Source organism: Neoarius graeffei, chromosome 9 (assembly GCF_027579695.1).
Source record: "Neoarius graeffei isolate fNeoGra1 chromosome 9, fNeoGra1.pri, whole genome shotgun sequence".
NCBI lineage: Eukaryota > Metazoa > Chordata > Actinopteri > Siluriformes > Ariidae > Neoarius > Neoarius graeffei.
In genome coordinates, this window is record NC_083577.1 from 39,608,537 (window position 1) to 39,629,457 (window position 20,921).

General features: G+C 43.1%; 1 protein-coding gene across 1 annotated transcript in view; it reads left to right on the forward strand.

Annotated features, from left to right (window-relative positions):
• drc1 (dynein regulatory complex subunit 1 homolog (Chlamydomonas)) overlaps positions 1-20,921 on the forward strand; it is a 38,110-nt gene that overhangs the window by 10,394 nt on the left and 6,795 nt on the right. The window contains exons 2-13 of the mRNA XM_060929464.1: positions 880-967; positions 1,117-1,229; positions 3,274-3,457; positions 3,538-3,675; positions 5,186-5,272; positions 5,436-5,558; positions 9,174-9,313; positions 12,512-12,646; positions 12,768-13,122; positions 15,936-16,025; positions 16,164-16,244; positions 16,383-16,489. Coding sequence (XP_060785447.1) covers positions 880-967; positions 1,117-1,229; positions 3,274-3,457; positions 3,538-3,675; positions 5,186-5,272; positions 5,436-5,558; positions 9,174-9,313; positions 12,512-12,646; positions 12,768-13,122; positions 15,936-16,025; positions 16,164-16,244; positions 16,383-16,489 — 1,641 coding nt within the window. The remainder of the gene's footprint in view (positions 1-879; positions 968-1,116; positions 1,230-3,273; positions 3,458-3,537; positions 3,676-5,185; positions 5,273-5,435; positions 5,559-9,173; positions 9,314-12,511; positions 12,647-12,767; positions 13,123-15,935; positions 16,026-16,163; positions 16,245-16,382; positions 16,490-20,921) is intronic.

Consider the following 20,921-nt stretch of genomic DNA (forward strand, 5'->3'; position numbering starts at 1 on the left):
TGAGGAATACCTTGAATACTGAATGATGGAATTAATTTATTGCAAAGATATAGAAGATAAAAACTCAGCCGGGTCACTTTCGATCCATGTTTTGCATCAAAGGGTTAAAGGGGGGAAAAATCACAGAGCCGGTCAGTACAGAGTTATTTTATAAATTAACCCGATACAGTAGTTGGCTCATTATTCATCCATCAGTGCCTGGCCTCACTAATGCGCTCCAAAATCTAGTGGAAACCCTTCCCTCCAGCCATCCATTCATCATCTGTAGCCGCTTATCTTGTCCTACAGGGTTGCAGGCAAGCTGGAGCCTATCCCAGCTGACTATGGGCGAAAGGCGGGGTACACCCTGGACAAGTCGCCAGGTTATCACAGGGCTGACACATAGAGACAAACAACCATTCACACTCACATTCACACCTACGGTCAATTTAGAGCCACCAATTAGCCTAACCTGCATGTCTCTGGGGAAAACTGGAGCACCCGGAGGAAACCCACACAGACACGGGGAGAACATGCAAACTCCGCACAGAAAGGCCCTCGCTGGCTGCTGGCTGCAAACCCAGGACCTTCTTGCTGTGAGGCGACAGCGCTGACCACTACACCACCGTGCCGCCCCCTTCCCAGATATGTAGAGGTTATTATAACAGCAGTGGAATGGGCCACACCATAATAATGCCCAGGGTTTTGGAATACAATGTTCAGCAAGTATGTATGGGTGTCATTGTCAGGTGTCCATGTACTTAGCCATATAATGTATATTACAATGCTGAATGGATCTCAATAATATTAACTTGCTGCTTACTTTGCTCCTAAAGTTTAGCTGATACTCCTATTTTGATTATTGTCCTTTGTATATTTTTCTTTCATGAAAAACTGAAGACAAGAGCTTGGAGATGACTTCCAGAAGAAGGAGGAAGCTAAAGAGGACGCTGAGCCAAGTCAGACACAAATGGAACAAAGTGAAAGAGTAAGTTGAGTTTGAGATACAGTACCTACAGTATGCTTAATTACATAGCTGTATTTCTGTAAGTCAATAAGACATTCGTAGCTACATTATTATTATTATTATTATTATTATTATTATTTAATTATATTGATCATCTGTTGTTGTTGCAGCACATGACTAAATTAAAAGCAGATGGCACAGAACTGGTGACTAACATTTTGGTGGCGGCTGATGCCAGGGAGTCGAAAAGGAGAGAAGAACTAAGAGAGGCAAACAGACTAAGGTGCAAAAACACCCCAAAATGTCACCTTGACGTCACAATAATATTTTATTGAGTACAATAAGTAAAGAATAAAACATGATTGGGCATGCTGTTATTGAAAAACAATCAACACTGGGGTGGTGTGACATGGCCTGACATAATGTTTCATTATTAATTTCCTATAACAGCCTACCCCAAGTGTTTTTTATTCCTCTTATACCACAGCACTTTAGCAACATTTATAAGTTTTTATGCCATCATGCTTTTAAACCATTTTCGTTATGTTTAATGTTGCGGAATATCCATACAACAAGTTGGTTCCTGTTATCACTTACACTATAGCAGCTATGCAGTCATTCCCTCACCAGCCTCTCTTTCCTCCCCTTCAAGTTAATAAGACCAAAAAAAAAATTGTAACGTTATCAAGAAACGGACTGTTACGAAGTGCTGACACCCACGACTCCTTCCATAAATGTTGAATAAATGTTTCCCTTCAGACCGCTTCACCAAATCAACAATTACATGTTTTTCTTTGTTAAATATCAACACATTTTTATCCCTTTGTTATTAGCTTTAGAATCTGAATTTAGCATTTCTGCCACACAAGTTCCAAGACAAAGGAATGAGTTGTTAACAGAAAGGTAACATATTAGAACAAGTGTATTCATAAAACCTTATCATCTGAATTACTGCCAACACTACTGTCCGACCTGGTGGTGTAGAAAATTATTCAACACCATCTGATCAATCAGATCACCAGTGTTGTGGTGTGGTGGTGTTTCAGTATTTTGATAATGAAAGCGTTTGTATACAATTCAATTCCAGGTTCTTTCCAATGTAGCTGCCAACATCTAAAGCCTTGGCATCACTATTGTGTCCAAATCATGTTTTTATGAAGTTAGCAAGCCTTCTACATGATACACAGGTAAAACTACACGTAGTGTTGAATTAACGCCACAAACAAGCATCTAACGGCACTTCTTTAGGTAAAATGTTTACTAATTTAGGTTGTATTAGGTTTTATCAGTAATATTTCCAACTACTAATTTCAAGGAGGTTTTGAGCTTCAGTGGATGTGGAGTCTGTCACTTTGATTTATTTCAGTTCACATCTGCACATTGCTGCTTGGCTTGCTTAGAGTTTAGCATCGACTGATATTTGAGTTTTACTGGAAAATCATCTGGCTTCGGTTAAATGGGTGGCACGGTGGTCTAGTGGTTAGCATTGTCGCCTCACAGCAAGAAGGTTCTGGGTTCGAGCCCAACGGCTGACAGGGGCCTTTCTGTGTGGAGTTTGCATGTTCTCTCCGTGTCTGTGTGGGTTTCCTCCACAGTCCAAAGGCGTGGTTTGGTTAACATGGGGCAGCCTTGGGCTGAGGTTGGGCTGAAGTGCAACCTTGAGCAAGGCACCTAACCGGGCTCTGTAGCATAGCTGCACACTGCTCTGGGTATGTGTGTGTGCTCATTGGTCACTTGTGTGCTCACTGCTTCAGGTGGGTTAAATGCAGAGGTTAAATTTCACTGTGTGCTTAAGCCTGTGCTTGAGTGTACGTGTGACAAATAAAGTCTTCTTGACTAAAAAATGGGTGCTTTGTATGCTTTCTGGAACTACAGTATGTGTAGGCTAGGTTGTGCAACCATATCGCACTGGCCAGACGTTATCACAGAAACCTCGGCAACTACCAAGATACAAATGCCCGGTGTTATACAATATAGAGTGGCGTATGACTGTACTGCTGCCTGTGTACTGTAGCCAATTTTCAGAAACACTTACAAAACCAAAACCAAGATAAATATAAGGAAAACCAGAAATGATAATATGACAATTTGTCACCTAAAACTTCAAAAATAATTTAACAACATCTAAACTTCCATGGTGGTGCAGAAGAGAGCGTTGTTGCCTCACACTTCCAGGATCCCAGGTTTGATCCCGAGCTTGAGTTATGTTGTTGCATGTCTTTTGACATTTTTGGACAAGGCTTCAGGCACAAATTGGAACAGCCTTTCCGTCATCTGTTTCTTATGTCTCCATTGTTCCCAAACATGTGCTGGCTGATCTTGGACAGATTGGAGAAACTGGAAAACGCGGCCAAGTCCAGCACAGAGAAGTTCAATGAGATTATGAACAAGTGGACTGAGGCCAAGACAAAGGCGATCCATCAGGAACTGAGAGACGATCTGAGAAAACAGCAACAGCTCTGTTGGCAGATCATTGAGGACAAGAACAAGCTCATTAGTGAATTGCAGCAGGTGAGTGCGCATTCACGTGCACTCGCATGCGCGCGCACACAACCTGCACACACTCAGTAACTCTCTACCTTTGTGTGCAGGAGCTAAAAGGAAGAGATGATCGTTTTGTGAAAGATCGCAAAAGGGAGGCAGAAGAAGTGGATCTTCTAATTGACAGAATGCAGGAGCAGATATCAAGTCTGAAGAAAGGCTATAGAAAAGAGCTGGACATAATTGAGGTGAGGTGCAGTCCAGATGCTCTGTTTTATATTGCTTAACTGCATTTATTATAGACAGTCTCATGTGCTGCTACTTACAGTACCAGTCAAAAGTTTCGACACCCTTACTCATTCTTAGGTTTTTCTGTATTTTGATGATTTTCTACATTGTAGAACAATACTGAAGTCATCAAAACTATGAAATAACATATAGGACATTTATGGAATTATGTGGGAAACAAAAATGCATAAAACAAACAAAGTAGGTTTCATATTTTAGATTCTTCAAAGTAGCCAGCATTTACGTTGATGATGTTTTGTACACTATTGGCATTACCTTAACCAGCTTCATGAGGTTAACAGGTGCCTCATTAAAAGCTCTCTCATTTCTCATCTCATTATCTCTAGCCGCTTTATCCTGTTCTACAGGGTCGCAGGCAAGCTGGAGCCTATCCCAGCTGACTACGGGCGAAAGGCGGGGTACACCCTGGACAAGTCGCCAGGTCATCACAGGGCTGACACATAGACACAGACAACCATTCACACTCACATTCACACCTACGGTCAATTTAGAGTCACCAGTTAACCTAACCTGCATGTCTTTGGACTGTGGGGGAAACCGGAGCACCCGGAGGAAACCCACGCGGACACGGGGAGAACATGCAAACTCCACACAGAAAGGCCCTCGCCAGCCACGGGGCTCAAACCTGGACCTTCTTGCTGTGAGGCGACAGTGCTAACCACTACACCACCGTGCCGCCCCTCATTAAAAGTTAATGAGTGCAATTTCTTGCCTTCTTATCAAACAGATCAAACAGTAAATAAGAACAATACAGTAAATAGCCCTATTCCACAACTGTAGTAATCCATATTATGTCAAGAACCGCTCAACTAAGTAAAGAGAAACGACATCCGTCATTACTTTAAGACATGAAGTGACTTTTAATTAAGAAACATAATGAAAAACCATTGAATTAGAAGGTGTGTCCAAACTTTTGACTGGCACTGTATGATGGTTTATAATCCTATGGAAATTTGCATCATTGAGTTTCTAGTTGCTCGTTATAGATATACTTATCAGACTACAGTGGACGCACAAAATATCCTTTAGTTTTTGCACACTTTATTGCGTTATAGATTTAGTTTAAGATGGATTATATTTCCTTTTTTGGCCATCAGTGTACGCACAATAACTCCGAACAACAAAGCAAAAGCAAGTTTTTAGAAATGTTTTGCAAATTTATTACAAATCAAAAACTGAAATCTCTCAGTTATATATTACCGTATGTAATCATTCTCTTTATTCAGTACTATGTCAACGCACCTTTGGAAGCAATTATAGCTTCGTGTCTTTGAGTCTCTACAAGCTTTGTAAACCTGGATTTTAGCTAGGTCTCCCATTCATAAGCTGTTTACTTATGCATTAATAGTTTTCTAGTAGATTCTTTAACAATGTTGATGCAAGAAAGTTATAAAAGCTAACTTATTAGCAAATACACTGTGCTTACTTTGTTTCCTGTTTGGGTTACAGAGCTCATTCAGTGATGAGTGGAGGGATTCGCTTACAGCCAGCAAGAACAAATGGGAGCAGCAGAGGAGGGAACGAAGTGATAAAGAAGTAGAAACGAACTTTTACATGTTTAATTTGTTTAACATTCAACAAATTTATACATAATCGTCCTGTGTGTGTTATACAAGATAGTGTACTGTGTGTGTTGGACATCACTGCCTGATGTTGGTCTGAGAGCTGTAAATTATTGCACTGTGTTTGTTTTGAGCAGCTGGAGTACTTGCTAAAGAGGATGAAGATGGTGGAGGAGCATGAGGCCCTGCTGAATCGTCTGAGAGTGGAGAGTGCAGAGGAGTACAAGAAGATTAAAATCAAATTAGAGACTGATGTACAGGTACGCTGAATTACATCGATAACACATAGCCCTGAATTCTCACTGAACAGGAGTTATTTTCAATCAACAGATTAAACAGTATTTCACAGAAGCAATTTAAAGCAACAGTGGTGCTTGAAAGTTTGCGAACCCTTTAGAATTTTCTATATTTCTGCATAAATATGACCTAAAACATCATCAGGTTTTCACACAAGTCCTAAAAGCAGATAAAGAGAACCCAGTTAAACAAATGAGACAAAAATATTATACTTGGTCATTTAGTTATTGAGGAAAATGATCCAATATTACATATCTGTGAGTGGCAAAAGTATGTGAACCTTTGCTTTCAGTATCTGGTATGACCCCCTTGTGCAGCAATAACTGCAACTAAACGTGTCCGGTAACTGTTGATCAGTCCTGCACACCGGCTTGGAGGAATTTTAGCCCATTCCTCCATACAGAGCAGCTTCAACTCTGGGATGTTGGTGGGTTTCCTCACATGAACTGCTCGCTTCAGGTCCTTCCACAACATTTCTATTGGATTAAGGTCAGGACTTTGATTTGGCCATTCCAAAACATTAACTTTATTCTTCTTTAACCATTCTTTGGTAGAACGACTTGTGTGTTTAGGGTCATTGCCTTGCTGCATGACCCACCTTCTCTTGAGATTCAGTTCATGGACAGATGTCCTGACATTGTCCTTTAGAATTTGCTGGTATAATTCAGAATTCACTGTTCCATCAATGATGGCAAGCTGTCCTGGCCCAGATGCTGCAAAACAGGCCCAAACCATGATACTACCACCACCATGTTTCACAGATGGGATTAGGTTCTTATGCCGGAATGCAGTGTTTTCCTTTCTCCAAACATAACGCTTCTCATTTCAACCAAAAAGTTCTATTTTGGTCTCATCTGTCCACAAAACATTTTTCCAGTAGCCTTCTGGCTTGTCCACGTGATCTTTAGCAAACTGCAGACGAGCAGCAATGTTGTTTTTGGAGAGCAGTGGCTTTCTCCTTGCAACCCTGCCATGCACACCATTGTTGTTCAGTGTTCTCCTGATGGTGGACTCATGAATATTAACATTAGCCAATGTGAGAGAGGCCTTCAGTTGCTTAGAAGTTACCCTGGGGTCCTTTGTGACCTCACCAACTATTACACACCTTGCTCTTGGAGTGATCTTTGTTGGTCGACAATGGTCTTAACAATGGTCTTGAATTTCCTCCATTTGTACACAATCTGTCTGACTGTGGATTGGTGGAGTCCAAACTCTTTAAAGATGGTTTTGTAACCTTTTCCAGCCTGATGAGAATCAACAACGCTTTTTCTGAGGTCCTCAGAAATCTCCTTTTTTCGTGCTATGATACACTTCCACAAACATGTGTTGTGAAGATCAGACTTTGATAGATCCCTGTTCTTTAAATAAAACAGGGTGCCCACTCACACCTGATTTGTCATCCCACTGATTGAAAACACCTGACTCTAATTTCACCTTCAAATTAACTGCTAATCCTAGAGGTTCACATACTTTTGCCACTCACAGATATGTAATATTGGATAATTTTCCTCAATAAATAAATGACCAAGTATAATGTTTTTGTCTCATTTGTTTAACTGGGTTCTCTTTACCTACTTTTAGGACTTGTGTGAAAATCTGATGATGTTTTAGGTCATATTTATGCAGAAATATAGAAAATTCTAAAGGGTTCACAAACTTTCAAGCACCACTGTATACTGCCTTTCAGATTTTTCAATTGTAAGTCATCAAAATAATTTTCCCTAACACCCAGTTATTTTTGTTTAGTGGACTGAAAGCTACTGAGTTCGAATCACAGACTTCCAATTTTATTATTTTAAAAAAAAAAAGAACAATTAATGAATTTTAGAGCCACGTGGCCCTAAATGCTCTGCTATTATTTCTTGCTTCACCATGATGTAATACAAGATACTACATCATGCATCACGTGGTGGGCTTTCCCTGTTCACGCAAGGCATTGTGGGATACAGATTTGAAACAGAAGAGAAAAATGGAGGACGCGAATGAAACATGAAAGACCGACTACAGTAACGGAAAGTGAGAAGAAAAGACGTTATATTGCGAATGAAAGGAAACGCAGGACCAAACTAATAAATATTGGCGGTTGGCGAGCACCTCGGTGTGATCAGCTGTTCGTTTAGCAATAGAATGATGGAACTGTCAGTGCATGGTCAAGGTAAACCTGTAGATGGCAGTAATGCAACACTGGATGCCAGCTGCTGTAAAACCCAAAAGAAGAAGAAGACGATGCCGAAAGGTAAACCTGCGCATGTGCACATGGACTTCGTCTGTCTGCTTGACTGCGCGAAGCGAGCGATTTTACACACATTATTTGCTCGGGAATCCCCTCAAATTACATAACTTCCCAGCCACAGAATGGCCTGGGTTTTTGTTTGTTTGTTTTTTTAAGATATTACAGAAATAAACGTATATCACAATGACCAAATTTCAGAGGGAACTAAATTTCACTGGTTTTATGAAATCGAAAGGCCGTATAAGAATATTAAGAATAGTTGTGCTTCAGAAGAGAATGACTTATTTTAAAGATCCTACACTGACCAGCGTTAAATAGTATAAGCTGCTTTAGAAAAAAAAAACCTCTGAAAAGTGTTGGTAATATGATGCAAACTGTATTGAATCTGCATATATTTAAAACAATAGACAGTCAGCTCTACATTCATTTATTACATGTTTTATCATTTTCTTTTTAATTAAATTGGTAGTTTTGGTTCCAGAGATCAACCTGGCCATGTTTAAAGCTGTTATGAAATCCTTGATATATACAGATCTCTGACAACATCAGAATACTGCAATTCTGGATTAATGTGCCAGGTTTTAAACCAATAAAACTCCAGCCATTGTTCTGTCCATAGAATACTATAATCTTTGCCTGTTACTGTATTTATTGAACACTGTATTCCATATTATTATACATACAGGACACTTTTTCAATGGAATAAAAACGTGTTCTATTCCCTTTTAGTGGGTTTCATTCATTTGGATTGATAGCATGCATTATCGTTAGCATATCGCTTATCCTACGTGTATTACATCACTCTACCCAATGAAGTTGAGTGTTGAATATGGTTTACGATATTGCATGGTTGTCAAGACAACATGACATCGCACGTCGGCGCTGATATGAATATTCAATGAGAAACTTTTATGCTGCGCATACGCAGAAGCATTTCTTTGTTCGCCGGGAAAAACAAAGATGCGTCGAAAAGCCGAAAGGCTACCAAACCTTCATTTGATATTCTTCATGCGTATTTACAAGAGAAAAACATACCAACGGACATCGAAAAACTGGAAGAGAGAGTGTGTATGAATAATAATAATATTGGCTGGCCTTTTTTTCGTGGTATATGAGATATATCCATTCAGGTAGCATGATGTTGAACAAGTTGTTCAACATCATGCTAGCTGAATGGAATATATCTGATAAACCACGAAAAAAAGCCAGCCAATATGATTTAAATATTATTTTTTTGTTGCAAAAACAGGAAAAATGTGAGTTTCTATCATTACTAGAAAAACACTATAACATCAAGCAGGATCATCAGACATTATTATCTTTCTGTATGTGTTTTCATAAATAGCGCCTAGAGCAAGACCTGCAGGAAAGGAAGGCTATCTACCAGCTGAATCAGGAGAAGCTCGAGTACAATGTACAAATGCTGAAGAAATATGAGGAAGAGTATGCTGTCAATAAAGCTCATCAGTTAAGGAAGATCACTAGGTACTATTAAAATCTCTTACCCCGAGCCTCTTCCTAAAGTCTCACTCCCACAAATAATCACACAGCATCATTAACCAACTGTAAAAGCCTCCCAGAAAGCATTTTCTCAGTCTGTTACATGTGTGTGTTATTATTCTATCCACGTTCACTGGACATGAGCAATCGTGCACTCTGATTGGCTACTCTACTACTAGGCTATCAGCTCATATACTGTGAGTAGAGAAAAACAAAATGGCAGATCGTGTTGCTGAACCAACCGAGGACGAAATGAAAACTCTGCTCGAAAACAAAACCCCAAAAAATACAAAGAAAACCAACAAAATATGGAATGAAAGTGTTTGATGGTAAGAACGTACATTGCGACTATCATTTCGCCGGTTTGTTTACATTCTAAGCAGAAATTATTTTTTCGGATGTTTTGTATAAAGTTTTTATTTATTGAATTTGCAAAAAATAAAAATGCCGTTTCTCAAAATGGCGGCACGGTGGTGTCGTGGTTAGCACTGTCACCTCACAGCAAGAAGGTTCTGGGTTCAAGCCCAGTGGCCGACGGGGGCCTTTCTGTGTAGAGTTTTCCTGCCCCACGCCAAGTGTTCCTGATCCATTTTGATCTTGACTAGGATAAAGCAGTTGCTGAAGATGAATTAATAAATGTTTGTCCTTTTAAAAACCAGTCTACTATGCTTAAAAAAAAGAAAAAAGCAACATACTGTATTTCTAGGGAACTAGCCCAGGACATATTTTCTTCATCATTATTACCTCGCCGGGTGGCACAGTGGTGTAGTGGTTAGCGCTGTCGCCTCACAGCAAGAAGGTCCGGGTTCGAGCCCCGTGGCCGGCGAGGGTCTTTCTGTGTGGAGTTTGCATGTTCTCCCCGTGTCCGCGTGGGTTTCCGCCGGGTGCTCCGGTTTCCGCCACAGTCCAAAGACATGCAGGTTAGGTTAACTGGTGACTCTAAATTGACCGTAGGTGTGAATGTGAGTGTGAATGGTTGTCTGTGTCTATGTGTCAGCCCTGCGATAACCTGGCGACTTGTCCAGGGTGTACCCCGCCTTTTGCCCGTAGTAAGCTGGGATTGGCTCCAGCTTGCCTGCGACCTTGTAGAACAGGATAAGCGGCTACAGATAATGGATGGATGGATGTTTCTCAAAATCCAGTGAATGAGGATATAATAAAATTGCTCATATACAACTCAGTTTTGTGGAATAACTGTTAAATATATAACATTAATGTTGGTTCATTTACATAGAATATCTTCTTCAAGCACATTCAACTGTCTTATAACTGCATAAGCAGCAATTTGAAAAGATGCAATGACTGGCTTCAGGTGCGTCAGTAAATCTGAGTGTTTACTCTGCGAGATTAATAGCTGTTGTGCTGTACGTGAGACTCAGCTAGCAGTGATTAAACTGGTTGATTAAATTACATCTAGTGGCAGTGAAAGGAGATAGATTGAAGGAGATAAAGTAAAATTAACCAATTAGATGGGTCAAAAATGTCCTGCCTTTTGGGATTTTAAGATCATGCCCAGTGGTCATTCTTCAGCATTCAATCTCATGACTAACCGCCTTTATTGCTTAGGTTTGCCTTCGTAATAAATTTTATTGTTGATTCTAAGAAGTTTTGGTGTTCTTGCTTAACCTCGAGCCGATGTGTCAGACGAGAATAATTCCCCACGAGAAACCAAATTGGGTTATAGCTTTTAAATGGCTACAGAATGTACTTAAAGGCCTAGAGAAATGCATTTTTTTGCGCTAAAACAGAATAGCAGTTAAATTCGGCTAGGTTTATTGAGTCCCTGGACAGAGGTAACTATTCTCTAAACCGCACAGCAGTGGATATATTCGCAGACAAAAGCTGAGTAAATTTAGCCCTTTTAGAACCGCTTGGAAGTAACAGACGGGAGCCGTGTGACATCACGGGTGTGTGTTGTCCACGAACAACGACATGAGCGACCAAAGCGAGCAGGAATTTAGTGAGAGAGAAACTTTAAGTTTTAGTAGTTTTTCATCAGTTCAAGTTGATGATGAAGTATTGGCAGAGGAAGAAGAAGTGGCCAGCGATAGGGAAGAAGAGAGAGGTATCGAACCATACCGATTCGAGCCAGAATTGTCCGATGAGAGCGGGGTCAGTGACAATGATGAACCTTAAGTTTCGATTTGATCCACGGCTTCAGCCGGCCTTTAAACGCTCATAACTCGGCCATCGGAGGTCTCAGCGAAGCCAAATTTTGCAAACACCTCCCTCTACACGATCCCCTATGAACCAGTATGGGCATGGCCTCGGGACCGGGCCTCGGGACGTTATTCGTCCCGGCACAAGCTCTACTCCTTGCCTTGAGTTTTCATATGATTCACTGATCAAGGCGGACTTTAAAAATTCATAACTCGGCCAGGGAAGCTCACAGCGAGGCAAGATTTCGCGTGCACCTCCCTGTCCCCTAGCCCTTGCCAACAAGCATGGGTACAGCCCAGTAGGACCATGCCTCAGGACGTTACTCGCCCCGGTGCGAGCTCACCTCCATGCCTTAAGGGGTTTAGATGACTGGAAGTTGAAGATGCATTCCTCAAGTTAGTAGTATTACAGTATGTTGGAAACAAAATGCTTTGCAGGTCACTGTAGCAAAGTCTTGACTAATTAGTGATTACCTTTATCTTTCGGAAAAAGGAACAGGGCCACTCCCTCCACGGCATTTGTGTTGCTGCACCCGGCAGCGATACATCTCTTTCCAGGTGCTTTTCCTTTTTTTCTCTCCCTCTTCTTCTCCATAACAGTCATAGATCGTAGTTTCACGATTTGTCTCTCTTTCTACATCGTGTTCTGTCGCAAGTTTCCGTCAAAATGAATGTAATCTAGCAGAGAGTCGGACAGAAGCCACACTGTGTGGACGTAAGTGGAAAAACTGCAGGTAAAACCACTCACACTCCTGACATCACGCGAAAGCCAGCTAATAATGGCAACGTTGGTACCGGGATTCCCTTGGCGGGAAATTTAAACTTGACAAATTCTGAATGTTCCTGACATTTACGGCATGGGTTTCAATTATAAGTTTTCATTGTCGGGACTTGTACTATTATTATCCCGGGGTATTTTCTCAAGAGTGTACAGATTTTACCCCAGAATGCTGTCTACCTCAGATGGACACTGCCTTCCAATTGGAACTCCCTGTATATTTACACTGGGGTCACTTTGTTCCAGACTGCAGGATACACGCAACAATCTGAAGAAAAAATGCTCCATTCAGGAAAAGCAGTCCTGTGAGGAGATCCAGTCATTGACTAATAAGTACAAGCGCCTCATGCAGCAGTACAAAGATATTCAGAAGAGGATAAGGTGAATGGTAACACCCATACACACATAGCATACACAATAACCACTAACTCCAGTTTTATTTTTAGTTCTCAGACAGCATATTATAAATAATATTGATCATTGTGCACATGTACATGCGAAGGCATTTTGCGGTGGTTGATGCCAAGCGTTACGAGGAAGTTTGGCTGATGAATGAAGATGAGGCCAAAGCACTGGTGCACAGGGCTGTGGATTTGGACCGGGTTATTCACGATCAGATATTGGGCCTGACCTGGAGTCCCTCTCCACTACCCTTCATGGACCATTCCAGCCCCAGTCAGCCCCAGCGTACAGCACGGCAAGTGGTCGCACAAGTTCTGGGAGAGGAGGACGAGACACGGGATCAGACAGAGCGAGAGAGAAGAACACTGGAGGACTCTGGCAGTCTGGAGAGCAGCATGGCCGGGGTGGATCGTAAAACAGTAAAGAGGCTGCTGGAGCTTCTGTGTGATGAGATGGTTGGTACTGTCTGTGTATGTGTGTTGATCAATGGTGTTCTCAGTAGCTGCACAGGCAAAACCTGTATGAGCCAATTAATGAGCCAGTAATGACCTAATGAATGTGACATTCACAAATTTACCCTGGAGATCTTTTAGTGGCTACATACTGGTGATCATACCAGCCAGTGTTGTAGTTGAGTCACTAAACCTCGAGTCCAAGTCAAATCCAAGTCATTAAAGAAAATTTCAAGTCGAGTCCGAGTCGAATCCACTATTGATCCGAGTCGAGTCTAAGAACAAGACTCCAACCACACCATTTGACGGTGGCTGTTGCTGCCTTTATGTGAAACCGTTTACGGCACACGAGTCCGCTTGGCGCACGCACCCAAGAGTCTATGATGCACGCGCCAAGGCGCGCAGGTGTGACACTCTTGCAAAAAAAATTTTACAAAAATGAATATAGATATAAATATCTTGTGCCAATTTATTATAGCATGTTATAAAAACTAAAGAAAAAATCATCATCTCCAATTGACGAGTCCAAATGCAGTTAATGTACGAGTCTGATTCATCAGTGCTCAAGTCCAAGTCAAGTCATGAGTCCTTAAAATCAGGGCACGAGTCGGACTCAAGTCTGAGTCCTGGACTCGAGTACTACAAGCTTGATACCAGCTGCACCATTAAACACTCCACTGCATTAAAAGTGTGCATTTCTATACGTATATGGCAGATACATTCAATCTCAAATATGAATGAAATTAAAATATCAATAACTGTGATACTGCGTCATGATTTTGGTCCAAAGGGAATGAAAGAAGGACATTTTACCAAGAGGATGAGTTGTCTTTTATTTTAAACTCCCTGTCTGTGTCGAGTTTCACACGTTCTCCTGGTGTTCGCGTCGGTTTACTCCGTGCTCTGCAGGTTCCACGTGTGTGTGTGTGTGTGTGTGTGTATGGTGCCTTGAGACTGTCTGACATCAACCTCGATCAAGGGGGTATTCCTGCCCCACGCCAAGTGTTCCTGATCCATTTTGATCTTGACTAGGATAAAGCAGTTGCTGAAGATGAATTAATAAATGTTTGTCCTTTTAAAAACCAGTCTACTATGCTTAAAAAAAAAAAAAAAAAAGCAACATACTGTATTTCTAGGGAACTGGCCCAGGACATATTTTCTTCATCATTATTACCTCGCCGGGTGGCACAGTGGTGTAGTGGTTAGCGCTGTTGCCTCACAGCAAGAAGGTCCGGGTTCGAGCCCCGTGGCCGGCGAGGGCCTTTCTGTGTGGAGTTTGCATGTTCTCCCCGTGTCCGCGTGGGTTTCCTCCGGGTGCTCCGGTTTCCCCCACAGTCCAAAGACATGCAGGTTAGGTTAACTGGTGACTCTAAATTGACCGTAGGTGTGAATGTGAGTGTGAATGGTTGTCTGTGTCTATGTGTCAGCCCTGTGATGACCTGGCGACTTGTCCAGGGTGTACCCCGCCTTTCACCCGTAGTCAGCTGCGATAGGCTCCAGCTTGCCTGTGACCCTGTAGAACAGGATAAAGCGGCTACAGATAATGAGATGAGATGAGATTATTACCTCGCCCGCGACGGAGTAAGCAGGGTGAGAAATTGGAATCAGTGTGGTGTGTTTGTTTGCTTGTGTCTGTCTTTTAACAATCTAGTGACTAGACATTTACACTGACTTCAAATTTTTAGGGTAGGTAGGCAATGGTCTGTAGATTACTGATTAAATTTTGGGGGTAATTGGGTCAAGGTGAAGATCAAGGTCACTGGAAAGGTCAACCTTTTGGTGAAAATAATATATTTTCCATTATAACTCAAAAACGGTTGCCAATTAGACAGATGTTTACTATTCAGAGCATATAGGAACTCCCATATGGCCTTTCATTTGGCACCATGATCTTTGACCTTGAGTGACCTTGAAAGGTCAAACTCAAGGTCACGGATTTTCAGAGGGCTGTAACTTGAAAACGGTTGATGGTAGACAGATATTTACCATTATCAACTTATAGGAAGTGTCATATGGGCTTTCATTTGGTACCTTGACCTTGAATGACTTTGAAATGTCAAACTCAAGGTCATGGATTTTCATAGGACTATAACCTGACAGCTGATGATTGAGAAATATTACCATTATCAACATATCGGTATAAAATAAGTGCTGCTGGGCGAGGTTTGTTTTGCCTGGCAACACTTGTTTCTTAAATATATTTGTATTTTTACCATTAAAGCATATCATTAGATAAGAACAAAAAGTGTATAATAGCTGAGGTTGAGGAAATCACAGGCCAGCACTGGCATTTCTACCTCTGTGAATACAGATACAGATACCATCATTGTATTACACCCTAAATGTGTATGCTGTTACTGTTTAGGCCCTGGTCACACTACAGCTTGCAATGGGTTTGTGAATACTTGGTGATGAAAAATTGGGAGCATCACCACCAATCGTGTAATGCACGGTGAATGTTCTCCGAGCTCTGCGAGTTGTTTTTTGGTGTGTCTCCGCCTCGTGAGTGGCCAAAAACATTGCAAAAAATTTCAATGCATGCATATGTTTTTGTCAGCAAACTAAATGGCGAATACTCACAGATGGGTTCGCGAATACTTACCAAAGCTCGGGGAAGCATCGCCACCAAAACGGCTCATTTTCATCGATAACTCATTGCAAAGTATCACGAGCTGTAGTGTGACTGTAGCCTGACTGGAATTAAACCATGACCTGTATGTGAGGTGAATAAGTTTATTCTAGCCAGAATGTCTTACTGTGTGTCTAATGTGAACGCTAAAATAATATATGTTTAAAAATTCTAATGTTTGTTTTAGGGCTTTCTAATAGACAGCAAGTTACTCAAGCTGTTCTCTTCCATGGAGAAGAATGAACAGACTTCTTTGAAGCTGGATTCCATCTTTTGTGTAAGTAAATTTGTGTTGTAACTTTTGAGAATGTCAGCTGTTTTAACTGCTGCTGTTGTGATCAGAAACTGTATACTTGATAGTCCCCTTAAAACTGACCTATTAATGTATATTTATACCTTCTGTGATTGACTGCAGGCCATGGGCATTGAGAATGAAGAGGATATAAACAAAATGACCAAGTTCTTTCTGAAATATAAAAAGCCCCAAACAGAGAAGGTAGAGTTAAGTTAACTTTGTGGTTCCTTTGGTTCTAACGGAGTTCTGTTTACTCATGTCACGTAATACAATTACAACAAATTATATCTAAGGCTCAGTCAGTTTATGGCTAACTTTGGCTGTCTGGCTTTTTCCTAGGAGAACATGTCTTTGAGTAACCAGGCAGAGAACGAGTCCAATTTTATTGACCCAAATGATCTACTGAGCGCTCTCCGAGCCTTCACTACCCAGTACTGCAGAGACAGGTGTGTGAGTGAGACAGACAGTGACTTTAATGGAATACAACATTTTTTTTTTTTTTACCTAATCTCATTCACTGTATTGGCACATGCAAGAATTTCACCACATTTTTCTGTATTTAAGAATAGAAAACCTTTTTCAGTCTAAGCCTATACACAGCCATTGCATTTCATCAGTAAAATGTTTAAAATAGTATCACCACTCCAGGGTCTCCGGCTTCATCCTAAGCCCAGGTTACTCTCTGTGTGGAGTTTCGCTTGTTCGCCCCCGTCCATCTGGGGTTCCTCGGGGTTAAAGCTATATTGCCTTTCAGATTTTTCAAGTGTAGATCAGTTATTTTTGTTTAGTGGACCAAAAGCTACTGAATTCAAATCACAGACTTCCAATTTTATTAGTTTTTTTTAAAAATAGAACAATTAATGAATTGATGGCCACGTGGCACTAAATTCTCCTCTGTTTTTTCCTGCTTCACCATGACCCAATACAAGATACTACATCATACAGTGGTGCTTGAAAATTTGTGAACCCTTTAGAATTTTCTATATTTCTGCATAAATATGATCTAAAACATCATCAGATTTTCACACAAGTCCTAAAAGTAGATAAAGAGAACCCAGTTAAACAAATGAGACAAAAATATTATATTTAGTCATTTATTTATTGAGGAAAATGATGCAATATTACTGTAACACTTCCCGATGTGGGTGGAGCACAGAAGCATGGCAGGCGAGAGTTGATGGTTCATACAAATACTTTTATTCGGTGTTTTCAGCTTGCTTTCTGTCATCACTCACTCAACTCATGCATTGTGGTTGGGGAGAGAGCTCCCTTTCTCTGCTCTCTCTCTCCTTTTATGCTCCGTCCCTGTAACACACAGACACACACACACACACACACTAATTGACAGCAGGTGGAATGACTTAGCTACTTACCTTCCCCGACCCCGCCCTCCATTCACAGACTGCTGCTTGGCCACGCCCCCACTGCCACATACCCCCACCACCCAACTCAGGCCAGGGAGCCGTTCGGCCTGAACCTGACTCCCCCTCCTTGACGGGACAGGAAGTCCTCCACCACCATCTGCGCCCCCGGCCTGTGGATCACCTCGAACTTAAATGGCTGGAGAGCGAGATACCAACAGGTGATCCACGCATTGGCATCCTTCATGCAGTGGAGCTACTAGAGGGGCGCTTGGGCCGAACAGAGAGTGAAAGGGCGCCCCAGCAGGTAGTATCGGAGGGCGAGGACCGCCCACTTGATGGCGAGACACTCCTTCTCGATTGTGCTGTACCTGCTTTCACGCATCGAGAGTTTCCGGCTGATGTACAGCACGGGGAGCTCCTCGCCCTCCACCTCCTAGGACAAAATGGCCCCCAGCCCTCTGTCCGATGCATCAGTCTGCAAAATAAAGGGGAGAGAGAAGTCAGGGGAGTGTAAAAGTGGCCCCTCACACAGTGCAGATTTTACCTCACAGAAGGCCTGTTGGCACTGCTCCGTCCACTGGACCGGATCTGGAGCCCCCTTTGTAGTGAAATCGGTTAGCGGGCTGGTGACGTCCGAATAATTAGGTAGAAACCTACGATAATAGCCAGCCAGCCCCAAGAACCGTCTCACCTCCTTTTTGGTCTTGGGCCTTGGGCAGGCTGCAATTGCTGCGGTCTTGTTAATTTGGAGAGGCACCTGCCCATGGCCCAAGTAGAACCCCAGATACTATACTTCCACCCGCCCAATCGCACACTTTTTTGGGTTAGCTGTGAGGCCCGCTCGCCTCAGCGACTTTAGAACAGCCCTCAGGTGTTCCAAGTGCCGCAGCCAATCATTACTGTAGATTACGATGTCGTTTAGATAGGCGGCCGCGTAGGCAGCGTGAGGGCGGAGGACCCTGTCCATAAGCCGCTGGAACGTAGCGGGCGCCCCAAACAACCCAAAAGGGAGCGTGACAAATTGGTGTAATCCAAACTGTGTGGAAAAGGCCGTTTTCTCTCGGGATAGAGGAGTCAAGGGGATCTGCCAATATCCCTTTGTTAGATCCAGTGTCGAATAAAAGCAAGCAGCGCCTAACTGATCAAGCAACTCATCAATGCAAGGCATTGGGTATGCATCAAATTTAGACACCGTGTTGACCTTTCTATAGTCCACACAGAACCGGACCGACCCGTCAGTCTTGGGAACCAGAACCACTGGGCTGCTCCAGTCACTGTGGGACTCCTTGACTATGCCCATTTCGAGCATGGCCTTGAGTTCGTCCCGAACCACCTTTTTCTTGTGTTTGGGCAATCGGTAAGGGCGGCTATGCACTACCACCCCCGGGGTTGTTTCGATATGGTGTTCTATGAGGTGGGTACGACCAGCAAGGGGCGAGAACACATCGGAAAATTCCTTCTGCACCTTGGCTACCTCCATGAGTTGGGCCGGTGAGAGGTGGTCTCCACAAGGGACCGGAGTGGTCTGAGATGTTATCTTTTTTACCTCCGGCCCCAGCTCCGCCTTCTCCGGGACTACCGACGCCAAGCCACGGGGACCACCTCATTCCAGCATTTTAAAAGGTTGAGGTGGTAGATTTGCAGTGCCCCACCCCTATCCGTTCACTTCACCTCATAGTCGACGTCCCCGACTCGCTGTGTGACCTCAAAGGACCCTTGCCACTTGGCAACTAATTTAGAACTCAACGTGGGCAATAATACGAGCACTTTGTCTCCCAGCGTGAACTCTCTAAGGTGCGTGCCCCTGTCGTACAGCCAGCTTTGACGTTCTTGTGCCTGCCGTAAATTCTCCTGGGTTAGGTGCGTGAGGGTGTGGAGTTTTGCGCGCAGGTCAATAACGTACTGGATTTCATTTTTACTCGGTGAAGGTCCCTCCTCCCAATTTTCCCGTAGCACATCCAGAATGCCACACGGCTTACACCCATATAATAATTAGAAGGGAGAAAACCCCGTGGAGGCTTGCGGGACCTCTCGTACTGCGAACAACAGGGGCTCGAGCCACTTATCCCAAATACGTGCATCTTCACTTACGAATTTATGGATTATGTTTTTGAGTATCTGGTTAAATCGCTCTACTAACCCATCCGTTTGTGGGTGATAGACACTGGTGCGGATAGACTTAATCCCCAGTAACCATACAGCTTGTGCAGTGTGCGTGACATTAACGAAGTGCCTTGGTCTGTCAGGATTTCTTTCGGAATCCTGACCCGGGAGATAAAGTGGAAGAGCGCTTCCACAATACTGCATGCTGAGATATTGCGGAGAGGCACTGTTTCCGGATATCGCATTGCATAGTCCACTAGAACTAAAATAAAGTGATATCCCCGTGCTGACCGATCTAATGGCCCAACGAGATCCATCCCAATTCGCTCAAACGGGGTCTCGATTAGAGGAAGAGGGCGTAAAGGCACTTTTGGAGTGGCCGCGGGATTTACTAATTGGCATTCACAGCATGCCGCACACCACCGACAGACATCCCCGCGAATCCCTGGCCAATAGAACCGGGCCATTATCCGGGCTAGTGTTTTATCTTGCCCCAAGTGTCTAGCCATGGGATTAAAGTGAGCCGCATGGAACATGAGTTCCCTACGTCTCTTTGGGATTAACAACTGGGTTATTTGTTCCTTGGTTTGTGTCCTGCGTCACTCAATACAATCTATCTTTAATTATGGCAAAATAGGGGAAAGTCGGTGCTGCGCTTGGCTGAAGAGTTTGACTATCGATTATTCTGACTTGGTCAAACACATGCCGCAAAGTCTCGTCTCGTGACTGCTCTAACAGGAAATCCCCAAGAGAAGGAGGAGGAGCAGGCTGCTCCTCACTTTGACGCAGTGTTGACGTAGACGGCTCTGCAACAGCTTCTCCAGTCAACGCCACACTGGGATCTTCCCATGACCTACTAGTGCAGGACCCACTGCGTGTTAAATATTCCATTAGGTTTTTAAATCCCGGCCAATCAGTACCCAAAATCAACGAGTGGGTGAGACAGGGACTAACCACTGCCTTTATGCATTTGGCCCCAGAATATAATTTGGACAGACACTAGAGGGTAATGGTGAACATCCCCGTGCACACACAACACTTTCACCGCTTGTGCTCCCCCCAGTGCCTCACCTTGCACCAGGCATTGGTGAACTGAGGTCTGATTACAACCAGAATCCACCAAAGCGTGATTTGTAGCCCCTTGAATACTCACCGGTATGCGATACGTTCTGGCCCGATCGGGGGTGGTTTCTGGCATGTCAGGGATCCGGATGACAGCACCCGCCTCCCTTGCAGAGCTCTGACCTTGGAGATGCTCCGATTCCCCGCCGCACTAGAACACCGGCCCAGGCTTTCCCTCTGCCCTGGTGTTATGGGTGTCACTCACCTGAGGGGGAGACAACACAGACACAGGAGAGGGAGAGGGGAGGACACCACGGGTGCGACGGGCCGGCTGGGGAGGAGCCAGCCG